The sequence below is a fragment of the Oncorhynchus kisutch genome, linkage group LG16, assembly GCF_002021735.2.
Source record: "Oncorhynchus kisutch isolate 150728-3 linkage group LG16, Okis_V2, whole genome shotgun sequence".
Lineage (NCBI taxonomy): Eukaryota > Metazoa > Chordata > Actinopteri > Salmoniformes > Salmonidae > Oncorhynchus > Oncorhynchus kisutch.
Window position 1 is genome coordinate 1,367,087 of NC_034189.2, and position 25,363 is coordinate 1,392,449.

At 45.4% G+C, this 25,363-nt stretch overlaps 1 protein-coding gene across 13 annotated transcripts in view; it reads right to left on the minus strand.

Moving 5' to 3' along the window:
• Nucleotides 1-25,363, minus strand: part of LOC109882060 (butyrophilin subfamily 1 member A1-like) — a 329,983-nt gene that overhangs the window by 42,838 nt on the left and 261,782 nt on the right. For 8 of the 13 annotated variants that reach the window (XM_031791507.1, XM_031791513.1, XM_031791509.1 and 5 more), the window contains 5 exons: nucleotides 5,934-6,047; nucleotides 4,260-4,286; nucleotides 4,096-4,128; nucleotides 3,849-3,881; nucleotides 3,163-3,396 (listed from right to left, as the gene is read on the minus strand). In XM_031791507.1, coding sequence (XP_031647367.1) covers nucleotides 3,163-3,396; nucleotides 3,849-3,881; nucleotides 4,096-4,128; nucleotides 4,260-4,286; nucleotides 5,934-6,047 — 441 coding nt within the window. Of the gene's footprint in view, nucleotides 1-3,162; nucleotides 3,397-3,848; nucleotides 3,882-4,095; nucleotides 4,129-4,259; nucleotides 4,287-5,933; nucleotides 6,048-6,224; nucleotides 6,510-10,700; nucleotides 11,058-16,010; nucleotides 16,272-25,363 lie in introns of those variants that run through there. The other 5 variants (XM_031791517.1, XM_031791508.1, XM_031791506.1 and 2 more) reach the window with 2 other exon arrangements.

Here is a 25,363-nt window from a genome sequence, read left to right on the forward strand (position 1 = left end):
GGACTGGTCACCCCTCCGAGCCTGGTTCCTCTCTACCCAGTAGAGGACTGGTCACCCCTCCGAGCCTGGTTCCTCTCTACCCACTAGAGGACTGGTCACCCCTCAGAGCATGGTTCCTCTCTACCCAGTACAGCCAGTAGAGGACTGGTCACCCCTCAGAGCCTGGTTCCTCTGGTCTACCCAGTACAGCCAGTAGAGGACTGGTCACTCCTCAGAGCCTGGTTCCTCTCTACCCAGTACAGCCAGTAGAGGACTGGTCACCCCTCAGAGCCTGGTTCCTCTGGTCTACCCAGTACAGCCAGTAGAGGACTGGTCACCCCTCAGAGCCTGGTTCCTATCTACCCAGTACAGCCAGTAGAGGACTGGTCACCCCTCCGAGCCTGGTTCCTCTGGTCTACCCAGGACAGCCAGTAGAGGACTGGTCACCCCTCCGAGCCTGGTTCCTATCTACCCAGTACAGTCATTAGAGGACTGGTCACCAATCAGAGCCTGGTTCCTATCTACCCAGTACAGTCATTAGAGGACTGGTCACCAATCAGAGCCTGGTTCCTATCTACCCAGTACAGTCAGTAGAGGACTGGTCACCCCTCAGAGCCTGGTTCCTCTCTACCCAGTAGAGGACTGGTCACACCTCAGAGCCTGGGTCCTCTCTACCCAGTACAGCCAGTAGAGGACTGGTCACCCCTCAGAGCCTGGTTCCTATCTACCCAGTACAGTCAGTAGAGGACTGGTCACCCCTCAGAGCCTGGTTCCTCTGGTCTACCCAGTACAGCCAGTAGAGGACTGGTCACCCCTCAGAGCCTGGTTCCTCTCTATCCAGTACAGTCAGTAGAGGACTGGTCACCCCTCAGAGCCTGGTTCCTCTGGTCTACCCAGTACAGCCAGTAGAGGACTGGTCACCCCTCAGAGCCTGGTTCCTCTGGTCTACCCAGTACAGCCAGTAGAGGACTGGTCACCCCTCAGAGCCTGGTTCCTCTGGTCTACCCAGTACAGCCAGTAGAGGACTGGTCACCCCTCAGAGCCTGGTTCCTCTCTATCCAGTACAGTCAGTAGAGGACTGGTCACCCCTCAGAGCCTGGTTCCTCTGGTCTACCCAGTACAGCCAGTAGAGGACTGGTCACCCCTCAGAGCCTGGTTCCTCTGGTCTACCCAGTACAGCCAGTAGAGGACTGGTCACCCCTCAGAGCCTGGTTCCTCTGGTCTACCCAGTACAGCCAGTAGAGGACTGGTCACCCCTCAGAGCCTGGTTCCTCTGGTCTACCCAGTACAGTCAGTAGAGGACTGGTCACCCCTCAGAGCCTGGTTCCTATCTATCAAGTACAGTCAGTAGAGGACTGGTCACCCCTCAGAGCCTGGTTCCTCTCTACCCAGTACAGCCAGTAGAGGACTGGTCACCCCTCTGATCCTGGTTCCTCTCTACCCAGTACAGTCAGTAGAGGACTGGTCACCCCTCCGAGCCTGGTTCCTCTCTACCCAGTAGAGGACTGGTCACCCCTCCGAGCCTGGTTCCTCTCTACCCACTAGAGGACTGGTCACCCCTCCGAGCCTGGTTCCTCTCTACCCACTAGAGGACTGGTCACCCCTCAGAGCATGGTTCCTCTCTACCCAGTACAGCCAGTAGAGGACTGGTCACCCCTCCGAGCCTGGTTCCTATCTACCCAGTAGAGGACTGGTCACACCTCAGAGCCTGGTTCCTCTCTACCCAGTACAGCCAGTAGAGGACTGGTCACCCCTCCGAGCCTGGTTCCTATCTACCCAGTACAGTCAGTAGAGGACTGGTCACCCCTCAGAGCCTGGTTCCTCTGGTCTACCCAGGACAGCCAGTAGAGGACTGGTCACCCCTCCGAGCCTGGTTCCTATCTACCCAGTACAGTCATTAGAGGACTGGTCACCAATCAGAGCCTGGTTCCTCTCTACCCAGTACAGCCAGTAGAGGACTGGTCACCCCTCAGAGCCTGGTTCCTCTCTACCCAGTAGAGGACTGGTCACACCTCAGAGCCTGGTTCCTATCTACCCAGTACAGTCAGTAGAGGACTGGTCACCCCTCAGAGCCTGGTTCCTATCTACCCAGTACAGTCAGTAGAGGACTGGTCACCCCTCAGAGCCTGGTTCCTATCTACCCAGTACAGTCAGTAGAGGACTGGTCACCCCTCAGAGCATGGTTCCTCTCTACCCAGTACAGTCAGTAGAGGACTGGTCACCCCTCAGAGCCTGGTTCCTCTGGTCTACCCAGTAGAGGACTGGTCACCCCTCCAAGCCTGGTTCATCTCTACCCAGTAGAGGACTGGTCACTCCTCAGAGCCTGGTTCCTCTCTACCCAGTACAGCCAGTAGAGGACTGGTCACCCCTCCGAGCCTGGTTCCTATCTACCCAGTACACTCAGTAGAGGACTGGTCACCCCTCAGAGCCTGGTTCCTATCTACCCAGTACAGTCAGTAGAGGACTGGTCACCCCTCAGAGCCTGGTTCCTATCTACCCTGTACAGTCAGTAGAGGACTGGTCACCCCTCAGAGCCTGGTTCCTATCTACCCAGTACAGTCAGTAGAGGACTGGTCACCCTTCCGAGCCTGGTTCCTCTCTACTCAGTAAAGGACTGGTCACCACTCAGAGCATGGTTCCTCTCCATCCAGTACAGTCAGTAGAGGACTGGTCACCCCTCTGAGCCTGGTTCCTCTGGTCTACCCAGGACAGCCAGTAGAGGACTGGTCACCCCTCAGAGCCTGGTTCCTATCTACCCTGTACAGTCAGTAGAGGACTGGTCACCCCTCAGAGCCTGGTTCCTATCTACCCAGTACAGTCAGTAGAGGACTGGTCACCCTTCCGAGCCTGGTTCCTCTCTACTCAGTAAAGGACTGGTCACCACTCAGAGCATGGTTCCTCTCCATCCAGTACAGTCAGTAGAGGACTGGTCACCCCTCTGAGCCTGGTTCCTCTGGTCTACCCAGGACAGCCAGTAAAGGACTGGTCACCCCTCAAAGCCTGGTTCCTCTGGTCTACCCAGTACAGCCAGTAAAGGATTGCTCACCCCTCAAAGCCTGGTTCCTCTCTTCCCAGTACAGCCAGTAGAGGACTGGTCAGAGGTAGAGAGGTTCTTACCCAGGTGATAGACTAGATAAGGTTTATGTTCCAGTGATATGTAACCAGAGGTAGAGAGGTTCTTACCCAGGTCGATGACAAGGTCAGGTTCCAGATCCAGTAGAATCCTGTAAAAGTCTGATTTCACCTTTTTCCCTCCTGAGTCCAGAGCCTCGTAGAACAGTCTCATCTGGTCCTGTCTGGTCCTGGCAACATGGATCTCAGAGTACCTCTCAGAACAGATCAAGTAAAATGCTATGGTCACCATGGTAACATTCTGACTGAGGTGAACCTTGTTTCTGTTCACAAACTTGGCATCACCTAGACAGGAAAGAAAACACATGTAGAGGACATTACTAGTCAGGTTACATGTAGAGGACATTACTAGTCAGGTTAGATGTAGAGGACATTACTAGTCAGGTTAGATGTAGAGGACATTACTAGTCAGGTTAGATGTAGAGGACATTACTAGTCAGGTTAGATGTAGAGGACATTACTAGTCAGGTTAGATGTAGAGGACATTACTAGTCAGGTTAGATGTAGAGGACATTACTAGTCAGGTTAGATGTAGAGGACATTACTAGTCAGGTTAGATGTAGAGGACATTACTAGTCAGGTTAGATGTAGAGGACATTACTAGTCAGGTTAGATGTCCTCTACATTACTAGTCAGGTTAGATGTAGAGGACATTACTAGTCAGGTTAGATGTAGAGTTATATACTGTAGAACAAGAGGACATTACTAGTCAGGTTAGAAAAGAGAGGACTACTTACGCTTCATGTCCCTTATCAATTTGAAGCCCTTCACTGTAGACAGGAAACACATGAATATTCAGTCTGTGATTAACAGTTGACCCATCAGTATTATAGTAATAAACCATGAGGTCTGTGATTAACAGTTGACCCATCAGTATTCTAGTAATAAACCATGAGGTCTGTGATTAACAGTTGACCCATCAGTATTATAGTAGTAATCATAATCTCTATATGTGAAACTCTAACAAGACAACAGCCCACTTACCTTGTTCTTCCAGTAGTTTTCTACACTCATTCTCTGTAGACAAAAGAAAACAAATGTATAAAAAGGTGTCTAGTTACTGTTAATAGTAACAATAATAATGTGAAACAATAATAATTATTATTGTGTGTTAATAGTAATAATCATAATCTCTAACAACAACTTACCTTGTTCCTCCAGTCGTTCTCTCTGCTCTGTAGACAAAAGAAAACAAATGTATAAAAAATTACAAAAATCATTAAAAAATTAATATAGTATTAGTAGTATTAAAACCATGAGATCTGTGATTAACAGTTGACCCATCAGTGTTATAGAAGGTAACCTGGTATAAATGAATAGAGTCTAATGGACAGTATATGGGTCATTCCTAGTTATATCCTGATCTAATACAGGACTGGTCTGAAGGTAACCTGGTATAAATGAATAGAGTCTAATGGACAGTATATGGGTCATTCCTAGTTATATCCTGATCTAATACAGGACTGGTCTGAAGGTAACCTGGTATAAATGAATAGAGTCTAATGGACAGTATATGGGTCATTCCTAGTTATATCCTGATCTAATACAGGACTGGTCTGAAGGTAACCTGGTATAAATGAATAGAGTCTAATGGACAGTATATGGGTCATTCCTAGTTATATCCTGATCTAATACAGGACTGGTCTGAAGGTAACCTGGTATAAATGAATAGAGTCTAATGGACAGTATATGGGTCATTCCTAGTTATATCCTGATCTAATACAGGACTGGTCTGAAGGTAACCTGGTATAAATGAATAGAGTCTAATGGACAGTATATGGGTCATTCCTAGTTATATCCTGATCTAATACAGGACTGGTCTGAAGGTAACCTGGTATAAATGAATAGAGTCTAATGGACAGTATATGGGTCATTCCTAGTTATATCCTGATCTAATACAGGACTGGTCTGAAGGTAACCTGGTATAAATGAATAGAGTCTAATGGACAGTATATGGGTCATTCCTAGTTATATCCTGATCTAATACAGGACTGGTCTGAAGGTAACCTGGTATAAATGAATAGAGTCTAATGGACAGTCATTCCTAGTTATATCCTGATCTAATACAGTTATGTTATTCTAAAATGGATTCAATCCTTTTTTTGCCCTCAGTAAACCTCACAATGACATCCCAATACCCCACAATGACATCCCAATACCCCACAATGACATCCCAATACCCCACAATGACATCAATACCCCATAATGACACCAATACCCCATAATGACATCCCAATACCCCACAATGACATCCCAATACCCCACAATGACATCCCAATACCCCACAATGACATCAATACCCCATAATGACATCAATACCCCACAATGACATCAATACCCCACAATGACATCCCAATACCCCACAATGACATCCCAATACCCCACAATGACATCCCAATACCCCACAATGACATCCCAATACCCCCACAATGACATCCCAATACCCCACAATGACATCCCAATACCCCACAATGACATCCCAATACCCCACAATGACATCCCAATACCCCACAATGACATCCCAATACCCCACAATGACATCCCAATACCCCACAATGACATCCCAATACCCCACAATGACATCCCAATACCCCACAATGACATCCCAATACCCCACAATGACAAAGCAAAAACAGTTTGCTTTTTAAAAATTTTGCAAATAAGAAATAAAATAACACACTTGTTTAATGACATGGCATCAAGGACCAGTCAGAGGTCAAGGACCAGTCAGACATCAAGGACCAGTCAGAGGTCAAGGACCAGTCAGACATCAAGGACCAGTCAGACATCAAGGACCAGTCAGAGATCAAGGTTAAACTCACCTTCAGTATATTTTCTCCACTTGTAGACACCAGCTGAAGCTGCGAGAACTACAACAGCTAATAGTATTGACAGACCAATAATCAACCCTACGTGTGATTTAGGAAACACGTCATCTGAAACAGAGAAGTCATGTCAAACCATTACAACACTACATATACTGTACAGGAAGTAAAGCATCATTTATACATACTACTGAACAGACCAATAAGGTCATCCCCTAGGAAACCGTCCTCCACCAACTAGTCTAACAAGAGGTCTCAGGTATTTGGGTTAACCAATGAAGACCTCACCTGGGACATGAAACTCTGTCTCCTTCAGGTGGTTGATCTCCGTCTGGTTAACTCTACAGGTGAACATGTTGGTGTCAGTCTTGTTCACGGTGACATGTTGTCTCAGAGCGTAGAGGTCCTCTGAGTCCCTGTGTTTCTCTGGAGGTCCATCAGCAGGGAGGATGGTTCCAGAACTGTCCAGCCACTCCATCCCAGGTTCAGGAAACCAGCCTCCAGAGTCACACTTCAGGACCACCCCCCAGCCTTTAGTTCCATCAATAGAGATCACTGGCTGAGATACAGCACCTACACAGATACTGAAGGGTATTAACAGAACCCTGCAGCACTCCAGTATTAACAGAACCCTGCAGCACTCCAGTATTAACAGAACCCTGCAGCACTCCAGTATTAACAGAACCCTGCAGCACTCCAGTATTAACAGAACCCTGCAGCACTCCAGTATTAACAGAACCCTACAGTACCCCAGTATTAACAGAACCCTGCAGCACTCCAGTATTAACAGAACCCTGCAGCACTCCAGTATTAACAGAACCCTGCAGCACTCCAGTATTAACAGAACCCTGCAGCACTCCAGTATTAACAGAACCCTGCAGCACTCCAGTATTAACAGAACCCTGCAGCACTCCAGGATTAACAGAACCCTGCAGCACTCCAGGATTAACAGAACCCTGCAGCACTCCAGGATTACCAGAACCCTGCAGCACTACCAGAACCCTGCAGCACTCCAGTATTACCAGAACCCTGCAGCACTCCAGTATTAACAGAACCCTGCAGCACTCCAGTATTAACAGAACCCTGCAGCACTCCAGTATTAACAGAACCCTGCAGCACTCCAGTATTAACAGAACCCTGCAGCACTCCAGTATTAACAGAACCCTGCAGCACTCCAGTATTAACAGAACCCTGCAGCACTCCAGTATTAACAGAACCCTGCAGCACTCCAGTATTAACAGAACCCTGCAGCACTCCAGTATTAACAGAACCCTGCAGCACTCCAGTATTAACAGAACCCTGCAGCACTCAGTATTAACAGAACCCTGCAGCACTCCAGTATTAACAGAACCCTGCAGCACTCCAGTATTAACAGAACCCTGCAGCACTCCAGTATTAACAGAACCCTGCAGCACTCCAGTATTAACAGAACCCTGCAGCACTCCAGTATTAACAGAACCCTGCAGCACTCCAGTATTAACAGAACCCTGCAGCACTCCAGTATTAACAGAACCCTGCAGCACTCCAGTATTAACAGAACCCTGCAGCACTCCAGTATTAACAGAACCCTGCAGCACTCCAGTATTAACAGAACCCTGCAGCACTCCAGTATTAACAGAACCCTGCAGCACTCCAGTATTAACAGAACCCTGCAGCACTCCAGTATTAACAGAACCCTGCAGCACTCCAGTATTAACAGAACCCTGCAGCACTCCAGTATTAACAGAACCCTGCAGCACTCCAGTATTAACAGAACCCTGCAGCACTCCAGTATTAACAGAACCCTGCAGCACTCCAGTATTAACAGAACCCTGCAGCACTCCAGTATTAACAGAACCCTGCAGCACTCCAGTATTAACAGAACCCTGCAGCACTCCAGTATTAACAGAACCCTGCAGCACTCCAGTATTAACAGAACCCTGCAGCACTCCAGTATTAACAGAACCCTGCAGCACTCCAGTATTAACAGAACCCTGCAGCACTCCAGTATTAACAGAACCCTGCAGCACTCCAGTATTAACAGAAACCCTGCAGCACTCCAGTATTAACAGAACCCTGCAGCACTCCAGTATAAAGAACCCTGCAGCACTCCAGTATTAACAGAACCCCTGCCAGCACTCCGAGTCATTAACCAGAACACCCTGCAGCACTCCAGTATTACAGAACCCTGCAGCACTCCAGCTATTAACAGAACCCTGCAGCACTCCAGTATTACAAGAACCCTGCAAAGCACTCCAGTATTAACAGAACCTGCAGCACTCCAGTATTAACAGAACCTGCAGCACTCCAGTATTACAGAACCCTGCAGCACTCCCAGTATTAACAGAACCCTGCAGCACTCCAGTATTAACAGAACCCTGCAGCACTCCAGTATTAACAGAACCCTGCAGCACTCCAGTATTAACAGAACCTGCAGCACTCCAGTATTAACAGAACCCTGCAGCACTCCAGTATTAACAGAACCCTGCAGCACTCCAGTATTAACAGAACCCTGCAGGCACTCCACTATTAAACAGAACCCTGCAGCACTCCAGTATTAACAGAACCCTGCAGCACTCCAGTATTAACAGAACCCTGCAGCACTCCAGTATTAACAGAACCCTGCAGCACTCCAGTATTAACAGACCCCTGCAGCACTCCAGTATTAACAGAACCCTGCAGCACTCCAGTATTAACAGAACCCTGCAGCACTCCAGTATTAACAGAACCCTGCAGCACTCCAGTATTAACAGAACCCTGCAAGCACTCCAGTATTAACAGAACCCTGCAGCACTCCAGTATTAACAGAACCCTGCAGCACTCCAGTATTAACAGAACCCTGCAGCACTCCAGTATTAACAGAACCCTGCAGCACTCCAGTATTAACAGAACCCTGCAGCACTCCAGTATTAACAGAACCCTGCAGCACTCCAGTATTAACAGAACCCTGCAGCACTCCAGTATTAACAGAACCCTGCAGCACTCCAGTATTAACAGAACCCTGCAGCACTCCAGTATTAACAGAACCCTGCAGCACTCCAGTATTAACAGACCCCTGCAGCACTCCAGTATTAACAGAACCCTGCAGCACTCCAGTATTAACAGAACCCTGCAGCACTCCAGTATTAACAGAACCCTGCAGCACTCCAGTATTAACAGACCCCTGCAGCACTCCAGTATTAACAGACCCCTGCAGCACTCCAGTATTAACAGAACCCTGCAGCACTCCAATATTAACAGAACCCTGCAGCACTCCAGTATTAACAGAACCCTGCAGCACTCCAGTATTAACAGAACCCTGCAGCACTCCAGTATTAACAGAACCCTGCAGCACTCCAGTATTAACAGAACCCTGCAGCACTCCAGTATTAACAGACCCCTGCAGCACTCCAGTATTAACAGAACCCTGCAGCACTCCAGTATTAACAGAACCCTGCAGCACTCCAGTATTAACAGAACCCTGCAGCACTCCAGTATTAACAGAACCCTGCAACACTCCAGTATTAACAGAACCCTGCAGCACTCCAGTATTAACAGAACCCTGCAGCACTCCAGTATTAACAGAACCCTGCAGCACTCCAGTATTAACAGAACCCTGCAGCACTCCAGTATTAACAGAACCCTGCAGCACTCCAGTATTAACAGAACCCTGCAGCACTCCAGTATTAACAGAACCCTGCAGCACTCCAGTATTAACAGAACCCTGCAGCACTCCAGTATTAACAGAACCCTGCAGCACTCCAGTATTAACAGAACCCTGCAGCACTCCAGTATTAACAGACCCCTGCAGCACTCCAGTATTAACAGAACCCTGCAGCACTCCAGTATTAACAGAACCCTGCAGCACTCCAGTATTAACAGAACCCTGCAGCACTCCAGTATTAACAGACCCCTGCAGCACTCCAGTATTAACAGACCCCTGCAGCACTCCAGTATTAACAGAACCCTGCAGCACTCCAATATTAACAGAACCCTGCAGCACTCCAGTATTAACAGAACCCTGCAGCACTCCAGTATTAACAGAACCCTGCAGCACTCCAGTATTAACAGACCCCTGCAGCACTCCAGTATTAACAGAACCCTGCAGCACTCCAGTATTAACAGAACCCTGCAGCACTCCAGTATTAACAGACCCCTGCAGCACTCCAGTATTAACAGACCCCTGCAGCACTCCAGTATTAACAGACCCCTGCAGCACTCCAGTATTAACAGAACCCTGCAGCACTCCAGTATTAACAGAACCCTGCAGCACTCCAGTATTAACAGAACCCTGCAGCACTCCAGGATTAACAGAACCCTGCAGCACTCCAGTATTAACAGAACCCTGCAGCACTCCAGTATTAACAGAACCCTGCAGCACTCCAGGATTAACAGAAAGATGGTCAGAAGTCAAGCTGTACATACATTAAAGAGATCATTATTAAACCAGCAAAAAAACTTTACTTTAAAGACCTATTTGACTCTGCATCAATTATTCCATGTGTCAAAAGACTTGGACAACAGTAGGAATATTGGGACACAGCCAGTGTGACAGGTTTTGTGTTGTAAAGGCTGAGCAGCTAAAGACATGGAGGAAGACCAGCTGAATACAGGGAGGAAGACCAGCTGAATACATGATCTCTAACAGAGGAAGGAATGATGAGGGAGGAAGACCAGCTGAATACATGATCTCTAACAGAGGAAGGAATGATGAGGGAGGAAGACATGTTGATATTTCAGCAGCCAATCATTTAGCCAGATTTACCAATACAACCTCTGATCACATCTCCAGTATTCATGACTCACCAACAAAGAGTTGAACGGTGGTTTCCTTCACCTGGCTGGTCAGTGTTGGAATGAAGCACCTGTAGCTTCCAGCATCAGAGAGAGTAACTCTGGTCAGCTTTAAGGAGACGTTGCCGTTCTTCAGTTCTTCATGAAACATTGATGTCCTTCCCCTGTAGGATGGAAACTGATCCTCATTGGAGTCTCGACCGTCAAGGTAAAGATGGACGTTTCTTGTTCTCAGGTACAATCCTGTCCATTCCACTGCCATGTCCTCAGCACTGACATTGGGTTCCAGGGAACATGGTAGAATGATGTCATCACCAGCTAAGGCAACGACTGGGTCAGCCGGTCCAACAACCTGAACCTCAGACGACCCTGGAGAAAAACGAAGGACACACAGTTAAAGATCCCTCATACCTCCAGAGGGGTGTTCATGTTTTGGTTCCCTTCCCCTGATCTGTGCCTCGACACAATCCTGTCTTGGAGCTCTACGGACAATTCCTTCGACCTCATGTCTTGGTTTTTGCTCTGACATGCACTGTCAACTGTGGGACCTTATATAGACAGGTGTGTACCTTTCCAAATCATGTCCAATTAATTGAATTTACCACAGGTGGACTCCAATCAAGTTGTAGAAACATCTCAAGGATGATCAATGGAAACAGGATGCACCTGAGATCAATTTTGAGTCTCATAGCAAAGGGTCTGAATACTTATGTAAATAAGGCATTTCAGGAAGAAAAAAAATCTTGAGATTTGCTACATTCTCTAAACCTATTTTCTCTTTGTCATCAAGGCAAAGGGTGGCTACTTTGAAGAATCTCAAATATAAAATATATTTTGATTTGTTTAACACTTTTTTGGTTACGACATGATTCCATATGTGTTATTTCATAGTTTTGATGTCTTCACTATTATTCTATAATGTAGAAAATTGTAAAAAATTAAATACATTATTTTTTAAATCCCAAAGCAGACTAGGGGGAAAATATGTCACTTGAGCACTTCACCCTGCTGTTGTAATAAAACATTTTGATAACTTGACTCTCTCGACAAACAGAACATGTTTTAACAGACGTCTCTTCCCGTTCATCAAATGGCTGCTGCAGTTTAGATAGAAAACGTAAATAAAAGACTATACTAACATTTTAAAATTGACACAATAAAGTCGGGGACTCATTTCCATTGTGGTGCCATTTTTCTTTTACATAAATAAATAAATATACAATTACATAGGCCATATAAATACAGACTCATTACAGAGACATTATAGGCCTAGTGTAAATACAGACTCATTACAGAGACATTATAGGCCTAGTGTAAATACAGACTCATTACAGAGACATTATAGGCCTAGTGTAAATACAGACTCATTACAGAGACATTATAGGCCTAGTGTAAATGCAGACTCATTACAGAGACATTATAGGCCTAGTGTAAATACAGACTCATTACAGAGACATTATAGGCCTAGTGTAAATACAGACTCATTACAGAGACATTATAGGCCTAGTGTAAATACAGACTCATTACAGAGACATTATAGGCCTAGTGTAAATACAGACTCATTACAGAGACATTATAGGCCTAGTGTAAATACAGACTCATTACAGAGACATTATAGGCCTAGTGTAAATACAGACTCATTACAGAGACATTATAGGCCTAGTGTAAATACAGACTCATTACAGAGACATTAAAAGGTTCTACTGTACACACATTCATTTCTAAAGTGGTTATGGTTGGCTTTGAGTTGCTGTGGTAGTTTGTTCCAGTCAACAGCACCGGTATATACAATGGGTTCTTACCAGATATAATACTCTATTGAAATATAGAGTATTATATTTAAAACAGTGAATGTTAGAGTATCTGGTTCTGGTATTATGCTGGTGGACATATCTACAATGGGTTCTTACCAGGTATTGTACTCTATTTAAAACAGTGAATATTAGAGTCTCTGGTTCTGGTATTATGCTGGTAGACATCTCTAACAAATGAAAAATACTTCAGGTATCTGGGGGCTGAGTGATATTTCTGTGAACCAGACCAAGATGAATTAATGCTACTATTTTTTTCCACTGATAGCCAGCCTATCAGCTTCAAATGCTGGACCTCTAGATGAGGGGGGAGTTTAAGTACCATTCTTACAGACTTGTTTTGGCTGGTCTATATCTTATTCTGTAGCTGTTTGGGGCTGCTGGTGAACCATGATGAGACATAATCATAGTAACACTAGACTAGATGTTTGGGGCTGCTGGTGAACCGGGATGTGCAGCATAATCAGACACTAGACTAGATGTTTGGGGCTGCTGGGAAACCATGATGTGCAGCATAATCAGACACTAGACTAGATGTTTGGGGCTGCTGGGGAACCATGATGATAATCAGACACTAGACTAGATGTTTGGGGCTGCTGGGGAACCATGATGTGCAGCATAATCAGACACTAGACTAGATGTTTGGGGCTGCTGGGGAACCATGATGATAATCAGACACTAGACTAGATGTTTGGGGCTGCTGGGGAACCATGATGTGCAGCATAATCAGACACTAGACTAGATGTTTGGGGCTGCTGGGGAACCATGATGTGCAGCATAATCAGACACTAGACTAGATGTTTGGGGCTGCTGGGGAACCATGATGTGCAGCATAATCAGACACTAGACTAGATGTTTGGGGCTGCTGGTGAACCATGATGTGCAGCATAATCAGACACTAGACTAGATGTTTGGGGCTGCTGGTGAACCATGATGTGCAGATCGGCGGGGCTCAGTGTTGACAAAGGGTCCAGACCAATTGGCAAAAGAGGCATTGTAGCTGGAGTAATTTAGTTTGCTAGCCGGGAGATGCGCTAACTGGCGCTAGCTTCGGGACAAGGGAGTTAGCCACTCGGTAGCAGCTAGCTAGCAGCGATGACACGATGAAAAGGTCCAGAGCTTACAGCTGGATTCCAGTAGTGGAGAGAAACAGTCCGATATGCTCATGGTTGATATCACGCTGTGCAGACTGGCGGGTATTATCCAGGCTAAAAGCGGCTGGTGTCTGAGCTAAAGGTAAAGGCCGTTAGCAGTGGCTAACAATTACTAAAATAGCTAGTAGGTAATTAGCTGGTTAGCATCTGGTGGCTAGCTTCTGATGGAGGTTCTAGCTATAAGGTCTAAAAATAGCAGATCCGTATCACATTGGGTGAGAAGGTATATTTAATTAAAAAATGGAAAAAGATATTGATAAAAATATTGAAATATGTACACAAAAAAAGACGAAGAGCAAAAATGTGCACGGTACAACGACAAAACACGTTCCCACTGCTACGCCATCTTGGAAAATCTGGTGGACAGAGGACAGGATAGACAGACTGGTAGACTATATTGTTACTATGAATGGTGAATAGAGGACAGACTGGTAGTCTATATTGTCACTATGAATGGTGGATAGAGGACAGACTGGTAGACTATATTGTCACTATGAATGGTGGATAGAGGACAGACTGGTAGCCTATATTGTCACTATGAATGGTGGATAGAGGACAGACTGGTAGACTATATTGTCACTATGAATGGTGGATAGAGGACAGACTGGTAGCCTATATTGTCACTATGAATGGTGGGTAGAGGACAGGATAGACAGACTGGTAGTCTATATTGTCACTATGAATGGTGGATAGAGGACAGACTGGTAGACTATATTGTCACTATGAATGGTGGATAGACAGAGCAGACACATGCACATTTGTGGCCTGCTGGAGGTCATTTTGCAGGGCTCTGGCAGTGCTCCTCCTGCTCCTCCTTGCACAAAGGCGGAGGTAGCGGTCCTGCTGCTGGGTTATTGCCCTCCTACGACCTCCCCCACGTCTCCTGATGTACTGGCCTGTCTCCTGGTAGCGCCTCCATGCTCTGGACACTACGCTGACAGACACAGCAAACCTTCTTGCCACAGCTCGCATTGATATATTCCATCCTGGATGAGCTGCACTACCTGAGCCACTTGTATGGGTTATAGACTCTGTCTCATGCTACCACTAGAGTGAAAGCACCGCCAGCATTCAAAAGTGACCAAAACATCAGCCAGGAAGCATAGGAACTGAGAAGTGGTCTGTGGTCACCACCTGCAGAACCACTCCTTTATTGGGGGTGTCTTGCTAATTGCCTATAATTTCCACCTGTTTTCTATTCCAATTTGCACAACAGCATGTGCCATTTATTGTCAATCAGTGGTGCTTCCTAAGTGGCCAGTTTGATTTCACAGAAGTGTGATTGACTTGGAGTTACATTGTGTTGTTTAAGTGTTCCCTTTCTTTTTTGAGCAGTGTATAAATAAGGCAGTGTGCAACTGATATGTGACACGTATTAATGCCAAAATTACATGCAAAACAGGCAACTACAAAAAATATATATATATACCTGCCCTGAATGACGGGTCGCCACTGGTCTGTTCAACTCAGATGGTAAAACGTCTCCTCTTTCTCGTCATAAACATGGAGACACTTCCTTTACTAAGCTTAACAATGTTCGCCAGTCTCTACTTTATGCGCCACTTCGATACAGCTACAATGTCCGTAACAAGTTAGGAGAGCATTTTCGTTAACCCTAACCATATTCCTAAACTTAAATGAATTATCCTAACCTACTTTGGGAAAATCTCCTATAACCTGCTGTGAAAAAGTCACTGCCGTATCGAAGTATCGTTAAAGTAAAGTGTTTCTCAGCCACGGACACCACTACCCTACAGCACCACCACCCTACAGCACCACTACCCTACAGCACCACCACCCTACAGCACCACTACCCTACAGCACCACCACCCTACAGCACCACTACCCTACAGCACCACACCCTACAGCACCGCCACCCTACAGCACCACCACCCTACAGCACCACTACCCTACAGCACCACCACCCTACAGCACCACTACCCTACAGCACCACCACCCTACAGCACCACCACCCTACAGCACCACCACCCTATAGTACCACCACCCTACAGCACCACCACCCTACAGCACCACTACCCTACAGCACCACCACCCTACAGCTCCACCACCCTACAGCACCACCACCCTATAGCACCACCACCTACAGCACCACCACCCTACAGCACCACCACACCCCAAACGGTCCTGTCTTCCACGGACACCACCTTACAGCACCACCACCCTACAGCACCACACCCCAAACAGCCCTGTCTGATCAGACGACAAGACATCTATATTTCCTGCACTCGGTTTTGATCCTGCACTTGAATTCTCCCCGTTTCTTTCTTGTTAATATTATGTTCAGATAATAAAATATCCTGCAGGCTAAATAATGAAGGAATAATGTTGTGTCCTACCTGTCGTTATCAATGAAGCACTGATGAACAGAATCCCAAAACACCAGACCGCCGAGGTCGGAAAGGTCTTCATTTCACTAACAAAACAAGTCTGACTCCAAGGTAAAGCTGTTTGTAACTGGTCAATTAAACTATTAGGAGTTTAGAAAAATAAACCAAAACAGTCGAAAGGATCATTTGGCAACGCACAGAATGTAACACGACGTCTGTTCCAGAAATAACGGAGGAAAAGGGTGGTGGGGTTTCACACTTTACTTTCACTTTCACTTAAAGTACTTCTAGTTGAATATCATCTCGCGATATCTAGCGCCATCTAGTGTTCTGATATGGACATTCACTTCATGTCATCTCGCGATATCTAGTTCCATCTAGTGTTCTGATATGAACATTAACTTCATGTCATCTCGCGATATCTAGCGCCATCTAGTGTTCTGATATGGACATTCACTTCATGTCATCTCGCGATATCTAGTTCCATCTAGTGTTCTGATATGAACATTAACTTCATGTCATCTCGCGATATCTAGATCCCTCCAGTGTTCTGATATGGACATTAACTTCATGTCAAATGTCATAAAACACACACGAGCACTAATGTGAATAGTGAAATAAATGTGACAACAAGTAGGCTGTAGTAAATATTCCAACTAGAAACAACTTACGATGCGAAATGACCCAAGAACATTGATCATATAAAATGAATGTGACTTTCACTGTCAGTTGTTGACTAGCTAGACAGGTGTGAGTAGTACGGCAGAAATTACACTAATTTAATCAGAGAGGAAGGAAGAGTTATCACCATGTTGCTGCATGACACTTATCTAATGATTCAGGAATAATTCAATATTAGAGATATACTCAAGAATGGAGCATATAGAAGATACTCAAGGCCCTGGGGGCTGTAGGGGGAACCTGGAATGGAGCATATAGAAGATACTCAAGGCCCTGGGGGCTGTAGGGGAAACCTGGAATGGAGCCTTTAGAAGATACTCAAGGCCCTGGGGGCTGTAGGGGAAACCTGGAATGGAGCATTTAGAAGATACTCAAGGCCCTGGGGGCTGTAGGGGAAACCTAGAAGGGAGCATTTAGAAGATACTCAAGGCCCTGGGGGCTGTAGGGGAAACCTGGAATGGAGCATTTAGAAGATACTCAAGGCCCTGGGGGCTGTAGGGGAAACCTGGAATGGAGCATTTAGAAGATACTCAAGGCCCTGGGGGCTGTAGGGGGAACCTGGAATGGAGCATTTAGAAGATACTCAAGGCCCTGGGGGCTGTAGGGGAAACCTGGAATGGAGCATTTAGAAGATACTCAAGGCCCTGGGGGCTGTAGGGGAAACCTGGAATGGAGCATTTAGAAGATACTCAAGGCCCTGGGGGCTGTAGGGGAAACCTGGAATGGAGCATTTAGAAGATACTCAAGGCCCTGGGGGCTGTAGGGGGAACCTGGAATGGAGCATTTAGAAGATACTCAAGGGAAGTGAGTGAAATTAAAAACAGAGTGGTTGTGATGTCATTCAGAACAGATTAAAAAACAGGGTACATGATTGAGGAATATCATTTATTGTCAGTTACCAACACTTTACAACATGGTTCAATCAGAGATACAGTTATCAACACGTAACAACATGGTTCAATCAGAGCTACAGTTATCAACACTTTACAACATGGTTCAATCAGAGCTACAGTTATCAACACTTTACAACATGGTTCAATCAGAGATACAGTTATCAGCACATTACAACATGGTTCAATCAGAGCTACAGCTATCAACACATTAACACATGGTTCAATCAGAGCTACAGTTATCAACACTTTACAACATGGTTCAATTAGAGCTACAGTTATCAACACTTTACAACATGGTTCAATCAGAGATACAGTTATCAACACTTTAAACATGGTTCAATCAGAGATACAGTTATCAGCACATTACAACATGGTTCAATCAGAGCTACAGTTATCAACACTTTACAACATGGTTCAATCAGAGATACAGTTATCAACACTTTACAACATGGTTCAATCAGAGCTACAGTTATCAACACTTTACAACATGGTTCAATAAGAGCTACAGTTATCAACACTTTAAACATGGTCCAATCAGAGCAACAGTTATCAACACTTTACAACATGGTTCAATCAGAGCTACAGTTATCAACACTTTACAACATGGTTCAATCAGAGCCACAGTAATCAACACTTTAAACATGGTTCAATCAGAGCTACAGTTATCAACACTTTACAACATGGTTCAATTAGAGATACAGTAATCAACACTTTGAACCATGTTCTAACATGCTAAGTAGCTAAAAAGTAGTAAGTAGTTGAAAAGTTGCTAATTAGCTAAAATGCTAAAGTTGTCCATGACGAGATTCGAACCCGTAACCTTTAGGACATTCACCCCACATTAGTTATTGCCTTCTCATCCATCGGCCTTATGTAACCAAACGTAACAGTATGATAAACAGAGTAGCAGCTGTTTAAATGTGTCACGCCTTGGTCTTAGTATTTAGTGTTTTCTTTAATTATTTGTTCAGGCCAGGGTGTGACATGGGTTATTGTGTTGTCGTATTGTTTTTTTTTGTAGGCATTGGGATTGTGGTTGATTAGGGGTGTGTCGAGTGTAGGCTTGGCTGCCTGAGGCGGTTCTCTATCAGAGTCAGGTGATTCTTGTTTTCTCTGATGGGGAACCGTATTTAGGTAGCCTGAGTTTCACTTTGTATTTCGTGGGTGATTGTTCCTGTCTCTGTGTAGTTTCACCAGATAGGCTGTATTAGGTTTCACGTTCCGTTTGTTGTTTTTCATATTCATAAGTTATTTCATGTATTGTCACTTTTTTTCTATTAAAGACATGAGTAACCACCACGCTGCATTTCGGTCCGACTCTCTTTCAACAAACAAAGAAACGCCGTTACAGAATCACCCACCACACTCGGACCGAGCAGCGTGTTAACAGGCAGCAGCGAAGGGAGGACGTTATGGACAGCAATGGCATGGAGTATACGACGTGGGAAGAAATCGACAGGTGGGCGGCCGACCCAGAGAGAGTGCAGGAGCCCGCCTGGGATTCGCTGGAGCAGTGCCGTGAAGGCTATAGGAAAATGGAGTCGAAGAAACAGACACGGCGGCGCAGAGCGAAACCCGAAAGTCACCCCAAAAAATGTATTGGGGGGGGGGCTCAGAGGGAGAGTGGATGAGTCGGGTGTCAGACCTGAGCCAACTCTCCCTGCTAATCGTGAAGAGCAGTTGCAGTGGGAGAGGCTGCATCACTTGGAGAATTGGACATGGGAGGAGGAACTGGACGGAAAAGGACCCTGGGCTCAGCCTGGAGAATATCGCCGTCCCAAGGAAGAACTAGAGGCGGCTAAAGCCGAGAGGCGCTGGTATGAAGAGGCAGCACGGCGACGCGGATGGAAGCCTGAGAGTCGGCCCCAAAAAATTATTGGGGGGGGGCTTACAGGGAGTATGGCTATGCCAGGTAGGAGACCTGCGCAAACTCCCTGTGCTTACCGGGGGGCTAAAGAGACCGGGCAGGCACCGTGTTATGCTAGTGAGCGCACGTGTCTCCAGTGACGGGTGCATAGCCCGGTACGGTTCATACCAGCCCTTCGTATTGGCCGGGCTAGAGTGGGCATCGAGCCAGGTAAGCTTGGGCAGGCTCGGTGCTCAAGAGCTCCAGTGCGCCTGCACGGTCCGGTCTATCCAGAGCCACCTCCACACACCAGTCCTCCGGTAGCAGCTCCCCGCACCAGGCTTCCTGTGCGTGTCCTCGCTCCAGTATCACCAGTGCCCGCACCACGAATCAGGCCTACAGTGCGCCTCGCCTCTCCTGCGCTGTCGGAGTCTCCCGCCTCTCCAGCGCTGTCGGAGCCTTTCTCCTCTCCTGCGCTGCTGGAGTCTCCCGCCTGTTTAGCGCAGCCAGAGACTTTCTCCTCTCCTGCGCTGCCGGAGCCTCCAGCCTGCATGGAGCAGTCAGATCTGTCAGTCTGCATGAAGCAGCCAGAGATGTCAGTCTGCAAAGAGCTGCCAGTCTGCAGGGAGCTGTCAGTCTGCAAGGAGCTGCCAGTCTGCAGGGAGCTGTCAGCCTGCATGGAGCAGTCAGAGCTGTCAGTCTGCAAAGAGCTGCCAGTCTGCAGGGAGCTGTCAGTCTGCAAGGAGCTGTCAGTCTGCAAGGAGCTGCCAGTCTGCAGGGTGCTGTCAGCCTGCATGGAGCAGTCAGAGCTGTCAGTCTGCATGAAGCAGCCAGAGATGCCAGTCTGCAAAGAGCTGCCAGTCTGCAAGGAGCTGTCAGCCTGCATGGAGCAGTCAGAGCTGTCAGTCTGCATAGAGCAGCTAGATCCGCCAGTCAACCAGAATCTTCCAGATCTGCTAGTCAACCAGAATCTTCCAGATCTGCTAGTCAACCTGAATCTTCCAGATCCGCCAGCCAGCCAGGATCTACCGGAGCCTACTACCTACCTGGGCTTCCTCTCAGTACTGGGCTTCCTCTCAGTACTGGGCTTCCTCTCAGTACTGGGCTTCCCCTCAGTTCCGGGCTGCCCCTCAGTTCCGGGCTGCCCCTCAGTTCCGGGCTGCCCCTCAGTTCCGGGCTGCCCCTCATTCCCGAGCTGCCCCTCAGTCCCGAGCTGCCCCTCAGTCCCGAGCTGCCCCTCAGTCCCGAGCTGCCCCTCAGTCCCGAGCTGCCCCTCAGTCCCGAGCTGTCCCTCAGTCCCGAGATGCCCCTCAGTCACGAGCTGCTCCTCAGTTCTGTGGGGTTCTGGGTGAGGACTATTAGGCCATGGTCGGCGGCGAGGGTGGATTATCCCAGGACGCGAAGGAGAGGAACTATGACATTTATGGAGTGGGGTCCACGTCCCGAGCCGGAGCCGCCACCATGGACAGACGCCCACCCGGACCCTCCCTATGGTTTTGAGGTGCGTCCGAGGGTCCGCACCTTGGGGGGGGGGGGTTCTGTCACGCCTTGGTCTTAGTATTTTGTGTTTTCTTTAATTATTTGTTCAGGCCAGGGTGTGACATGGGTTATTGTGTTGTCGTATTGTTTTTTTTTGTAGGCATTGGGATTGTGGTTGATTAGGGGTGTGTCGAGTGTAGGCTTGGCTGCCTGAGGCGGTTCTCGATCAGAGTCAGGTGATTCTTGTTTTCTCTGATGGGGAACCGTATTTAGGTAGCCTGAGTTTCACTTTGTATTTCGTGGGTGATTGTTCCTGTCTCTGTGTAGTTCCACCAGATAGGCTGTATTAGGTTTTACGTTCCGTTTGTTGTTTTTCATATTCATAAGTTATTTCATGTATCGTCACTTTTTTTCTATTAAAGACATGAGTAACCACCACGCTACATTTCGGTCCGACTCTCTTTCAACAAACAAAGAAACGCCGTTACAGAATGATGATTTGTATTTATTTTTCTCTTCCTGGGGTCCAGCATAATATACATTATAATACACATTTTTAACATTAAAATACCTTTTACAACAGATTTCACAATACATTAAGTGTGTCTTCTCAGGCCACTACTCCACTACAACACAATCCAGGTATACGTGTGTGTATAGTGTGTATCTTATGTGTGTGTGTATTGTGTGTATAGTGTATATAGTGTGTATCTTATGTGTGTGTGTATATTGTGTATCTTATGTGTGTGTGTATAGTGTGTATAGTGTGTATAGTGTGTATCTTATGTGTGTGTATATAGTGTGTATAGTGTGTATCTTATGTGTGTGTATAGTGTGTATAGTGTGTGTCTTATGTGTGTGTATATAGTGTGTATAGTGTGTATAGTGTGTATAGTGTGTATGTTGTGTATCTTATGTGTGTGTGTATAGTGTGTATCTTATGTGTGTGTGTTTAGTGTGTATAGTGTGTATAGTGTGTATAGTGTGTATGTTGTGTATCTTATGTGTGTGTGTATAGTGTGTATCTTATGTGTGTGTGTATAGTGTGTATAGTGTGTATGTTGTGTATCTTATGTGTGTGTGTATAGTGTGTATAGTGTGTATCTTATGTGTGTGTGTATAGTGTGTATAGTGTGTATAGTGTGTATAGTGTGTATAGTGTGTATAGTGTGTATAGTGTGTATCTTATGTGTGTGTATAGTGTGTATAGTGTGTATAGTGTGTATAGTGTGTATAGTGTGTATAGTGTGTATCTTATGTGTGTGTATAGTGTGTATAGTGTGTATCTTATGTGTGTGTGTATAGTGTGTATAGTGTGTATCTTATGTGTGTGTGTATAGTGTGTATAGTGTGTGTATAGTGTGTATAGTGTGTATGTTGTGTGTGTGTGTGTATAGTGTGTATGTTGTGTGTGTGTGTGTATACAGTGGTTGCTTCTTTAAAAGTTGTGTCATACTGCAGCACACCTTGCGGGCTGCTACTGCATTCTGTGGCACGTTATCTAATTGTCAGCCATTTTTTCATTTAATGCTAGTTTGACCACCAGAGGGCATCTTTGAGATGCAGTAGATTATTTGATAGTCTTCCATATTGACATTACCTTTTTTTGTAATATCATAGTATATGGGATTGATTTTAAGAAATGTTGCATAATTAATTTGATTAATATTATGGTGTTTCTATTCTGAGAAAAATAAAAAACCCTCAGGGCCTATTTCCCTACATAAGGGAGAGCAGGCCACGTCTGTACTACAAAATGCAGACACGTGGGAGACCAGGGTTCTATTCCGGAGTAGGCTGTCCTTGTAAATAAAAATGTGTTCTTAACTGATTCCATATGTGTTATTTCATAGTTGTGATGTCTTCAGTACTATTCTACAATGTAGAACATAGTACAAATAAAGAAAAATCCTGGAATGAGTAGGTGTTCTAAAACTTTTGACTGGTACTTGCTTAATTTGCTTAATATTATGCTGTTTCTATTCCATGAAAAATGAAAAACCCTCTGGGATTCCGTTAGGATGGAACGGAAAATATGGCACTGTACAACGTGACGGTCGGCAATACAGTACTGGGCTATTTAGCTAAAGAATCCCTGTGTCGTGCGGGCAGGGAACGCATGTATGAGTTTATTTTTTGCTGATGTTTACCGACACATATTCAACGGGTGTTGAGCACCTGTAAATGCATTATTCTGCGCTCTGGTACACTCAGACGAGAGTGCTCTGAAATTGGAGTAGCCAGAGTGAATTTATGAAAGCACCCGAATGTCCATTGAGAACGCACAACGACTATACCATTTAGCTAAACTAAGAATGTCGGGAATCATCAAGTCAATAAACATTGGGTAGTTAGATAGCCTATAGTTAATATACAGGCAAGTTTGATGTATAACTACTAACGTTAGGTAACTAGCTAACATACCCGTACATACTGCTTTATTGATATACTATGTGGTTCGTAAGGACAGCGTAGCTAACAAATTGTCAGCCAACATAATATGTAAGGTAACATATTTGTACTTTATTACATTGAGTAGCAAGCTACCGCAGGGACAGGGCAGCTCTACGGACTCTGCAGCTCGAGTTTTTTTTTTTTTTTTTTTCACAGTTGATAACGTGCTGGACTTCGGGCAAGAAGGTTAAGTGTTCGAAACCTGCTCCCTGTTTGTTTCAGATTTTTTAATTTTATTTTTTAAATAGCGTTCCCAAGGTAAACAGACTTTTTCTCAGGTCCAGATTGTAGAATATACATATAATTTACAGATTAGGATAGAAAACACTCCAAAGTTTCCAAAACTGTCAAAATATTGTCTGTGAGTATAACAAAACTTATTCTGCAAGCGAAAACCTGAGAAAAAATTACCCGGAAGTGATATTTAAAAAAATATATATATGTTTCCTGGACCTCCTTTCTTCCATTTAAAGGGGTATCAACCAGATTCCTTTTCCAATGGCTTCCTCAGGCTGTGACCAGGCTTTAGACAGTTTCAGGCTTTTTTTTTGAAAAATGAACGAGATTTTTCAAAAGTAGTCAGGTGTCCTCTGAATAGTGCCTGCGCTCCAGAGGGGAGCTTTCCATTTTCCTTTTGTCTCTTAATGAATAGGTTATGGTCCGGTTGAAATATTATCGATTATGTTTGTTAAAAACAACCTGATTATAAAAAACATTTGACATGTTTCTACGACCATTACGGATACTTTTTGGAATTTGTCGAACGGAACGAGGCTTTTTCTCAACATAACGCGCAACCCAAATGAGTTTTTTGTTTGTTATAAAAGTAATAAAAGTAATATTTATCAAACAAAAATAACATTTATTGTGTAACTGGGAGTCTCGTGAGTGCAAACATCAGAAGATTATCTAAGGTAAGCGATTCATTTTATTGCTTTTCTGACTTTCGTGCTAATTTGGGGCTAGCTGTTGTAGCATTGAAAGTGCAAACATCAGAAGATTATCTAAGGTAAGCGATTCATTTTATTGCTTTTCTGACTTTCGTGCTAATTTGGGGCTAGCTGTTGTAGCATTGACAGCACTACTACACTCACAAAAGCTTGGATTTCTTCTTTCTTTCTTTTCTTTCTTTCGCTGTAAAATATATTTTCAAAACCCATTTTTCAAAATAAAAGCCTGAAACTGTCTAAAGCCTGGTCACAGAAGGTGGATTTACAACAAGCTAAACTGTGTTTTGGTATATTTCACTTGTGATTGCATGATTATAAATATTGTTTCTAATATTTTTTGCATTTGGCGCCCTGCAATTCTTGTTTAGGAAAGTGATCCCGTAAAAGGGATCCGTAGCGCAGAGAAGTTAAAGTGACTATGCATAGATGACAACAGAGAGTGGCAGTGGTGTGGAAATAGTCTGGGTAGCCATTTGACTAGATGTTCAGGAGTCTTATGGCTTGGTGGTAGAAGCTGTTAAGAAGCCTCTTGGACCTAGACTTGGCACTCCGGTACCACTTGCTGTGAGGTAGCAGAGAGAACAGTCTATGACTAGGGTGGCTGGAGTCTTTGATAATTTTTAGGACCTTCCTCTGAGCTTTGAGGGCACCATGGTGTTGAACGCTGAGCTGTAGTCAATGAATAGCATTCTCACATAGATGTTCCTTTTGTCCAGGTGGGAAAGGGCAGTGTGGAGTGTAATAGAGACTGCGTCATCTGTGGATCTGTTGGGGCGGTATGCAAATTCGAGTGTGTCTAGGGTTTCTGGGATAATGGTGTTGATGTGAGCAATGACCAGCTTTTCAAAGCACTTCATGGCTGCAGAAGTGAGTGCTACGGGTCGGTAGTAATTTAGGCAGGTTACCTTAGTGTTCTCAGGCACAGAGACTATGGTGGTCAACTTAAAACAATAGTCCCACACCACATTACCCATCTCCCATCAGTCTGTAACCATTAAAATCCCCCACCACATTACCCATCTCCCATCAGTCTGTAACCATTAAAATCCCCCACCACAT